We start from the raw sequence: 1,683 nt of genomic DNA on the forward strand, positions 1-1,683 counted from the left end.
GTATAACACATAAGACATTATAAATATATGCGTAAATAACAAGGGTGTAGTAAACCGCAATGACGTAGAAATCAGAATAATGTAAAAACCAGAATGCCAATAATTTTATTAATGTTGCTTTACAAAAATGTGATTTTTATGGAAATTACATGGTATAAAATATGACATATAAAAGTATAAATAAGATCGGACCAAGTATAAAACAGAATGTTCTATGAGACAATATTTAGTTTATTAAAATGCATTGCCCAAATCAATACATCAAAAATGATGGTATGCAACGGAAGCGTGCCGCGGATATTGCAAGTACATATATAAAACAAATGGTTTGGACATCTAATGAAATAGTTTTAGACATAGGATGTGGACCAGGCGATGTAACCTCAAATATTCTTTATCCTTTATTAAAGGATAAAATTGATCAGTTGGTAAGTATAAGCGGTTTTAAAAAATTTTTATAAATAATTTATACTTAAAAATGTTGCTTTTTAGGTTGGTGTTGATAAATCAATCGAAAATATTGAATATGCAAAAAAAAAATACGGATGCTCTAAGAAGGATTTTAAAGTTCTGGATATTGATAATGCCAATGACTGCTCTCTTTATTCGCACAAATTTAACAAAATATTTTCATTTTTCTGTTTTCACTGGATTCATAATAAAGCCGATTCCTTGCGTAGTTTATATTCAATGTTAAAAAATGGTGGAGAAATATTTTTAGACTTCTTGTTAATCCCTCCATTGATTGTACTGTATAAATCTTTGGATGCAGAATGGCAAAAATATGTTGAAGTGAGTACTTATGTTATTATTTTTTTTCTTGTTTATATTTTAAAAGAATAATACCCCATAATTGTATTTATTTATAAAGTGATTTGTATACTTGATTAAAAAAAACTTAATCCCCTGATTGTTGTTCCGTTTAAATAAATTTATAGGTATAAAATGAACAGAAACAAATTTTTATTGGTTTGTTTATAATTTTTAAATGTATGATCAGGATCGACAAGAACTTGTGACTTACCGAGTATAACTTGGTAGACTAGCTTATATTTTGATAGATTAAGTAATAAACACAATCGATTATTTAGTGGATCGGTGCTTACAATATATAATGCTGTGTAAAATGATCAAATATTACACAATCAATTTAAATTTTAGCTTTTTATTACTTATATTTCTTATAATAAACTTAGAAAAATTTATTTACAGGATATAAATATGTCGAATGATTTGTATTCTCAAAATGAAATAAGAGAAAAGTTTATCAATGCTGGATTTCGAATAATTAATTTAGAATCAAAAGTCGAGAAATATACATTTTCAAATTTATCATCATTTTTTGGTAATTATAATTATCGGAATTTTTTTATTAAAAGCTTTTTAAACATTAACTTTTAACAATTTACAATTACTTATTCTTCATACTTAATTATTAAAGCTTAAAATAAAATCTAAAATCTAATTGCATGCACTAAACATCAATTGTATATGTATATGCAACTATTCTATAAATAAAAACGTAAATGTATAAACTAAAAACTCATGTAAATTACTTTAAAGTTAATCAAGGGAACCTATTATTCTCACTTTATTGTATTTTATTACAATTTTTTATAAATACATTAATTTTTTTTGTTGAATACATCTAATTATATTTAGTTGATGAATAATAAAGTTTCT

At 24.4% G+C, this 1,683-nt stretch overlaps 1 protein-coding gene across 1 annotated transcript in view; it reads left to right on the forward strand.

Annotated features, from left to right (window-relative positions):
* The first annotated feature begins 226 nt into the window (after positions 1–226).
* The window catches only part of LOC112602679 (juvenile hormone acid O-methyltransferase-like), a 3,196-nt gene continuing 1,739 nt past the window's right edge, over positions 227–1,683 (forward strand). Inside the window, exons 1-3 of the mRNA XM_025350884.1 lie at positions 227–428; positions 493–792; positions 1,213–1,345. Coding sequence (XP_025206669.1) covers positions 240–428; positions 493–792; positions 1,213–1,345 — 622 coding nt within the window. The 5' untranslated portion in view covers positions 227–239. The remainder of the gene's footprint in view (positions 429–492; positions 793–1,212; positions 1,346–1,683) is intronic.

Source organism: Melanaphis sacchari, unplaced genomic scaffold (assembly GCF_002803265.2).
Source record: "Melanaphis sacchari strain LSU unplaced genomic scaffold, SCAv2.0 Contig8_pilon_pilon, whole genome shotgun sequence".
NCBI lineage: Eukaryota > Metazoa > Arthropoda > Insecta > Hemiptera > Aphididae > Melanaphis > Melanaphis sacchari.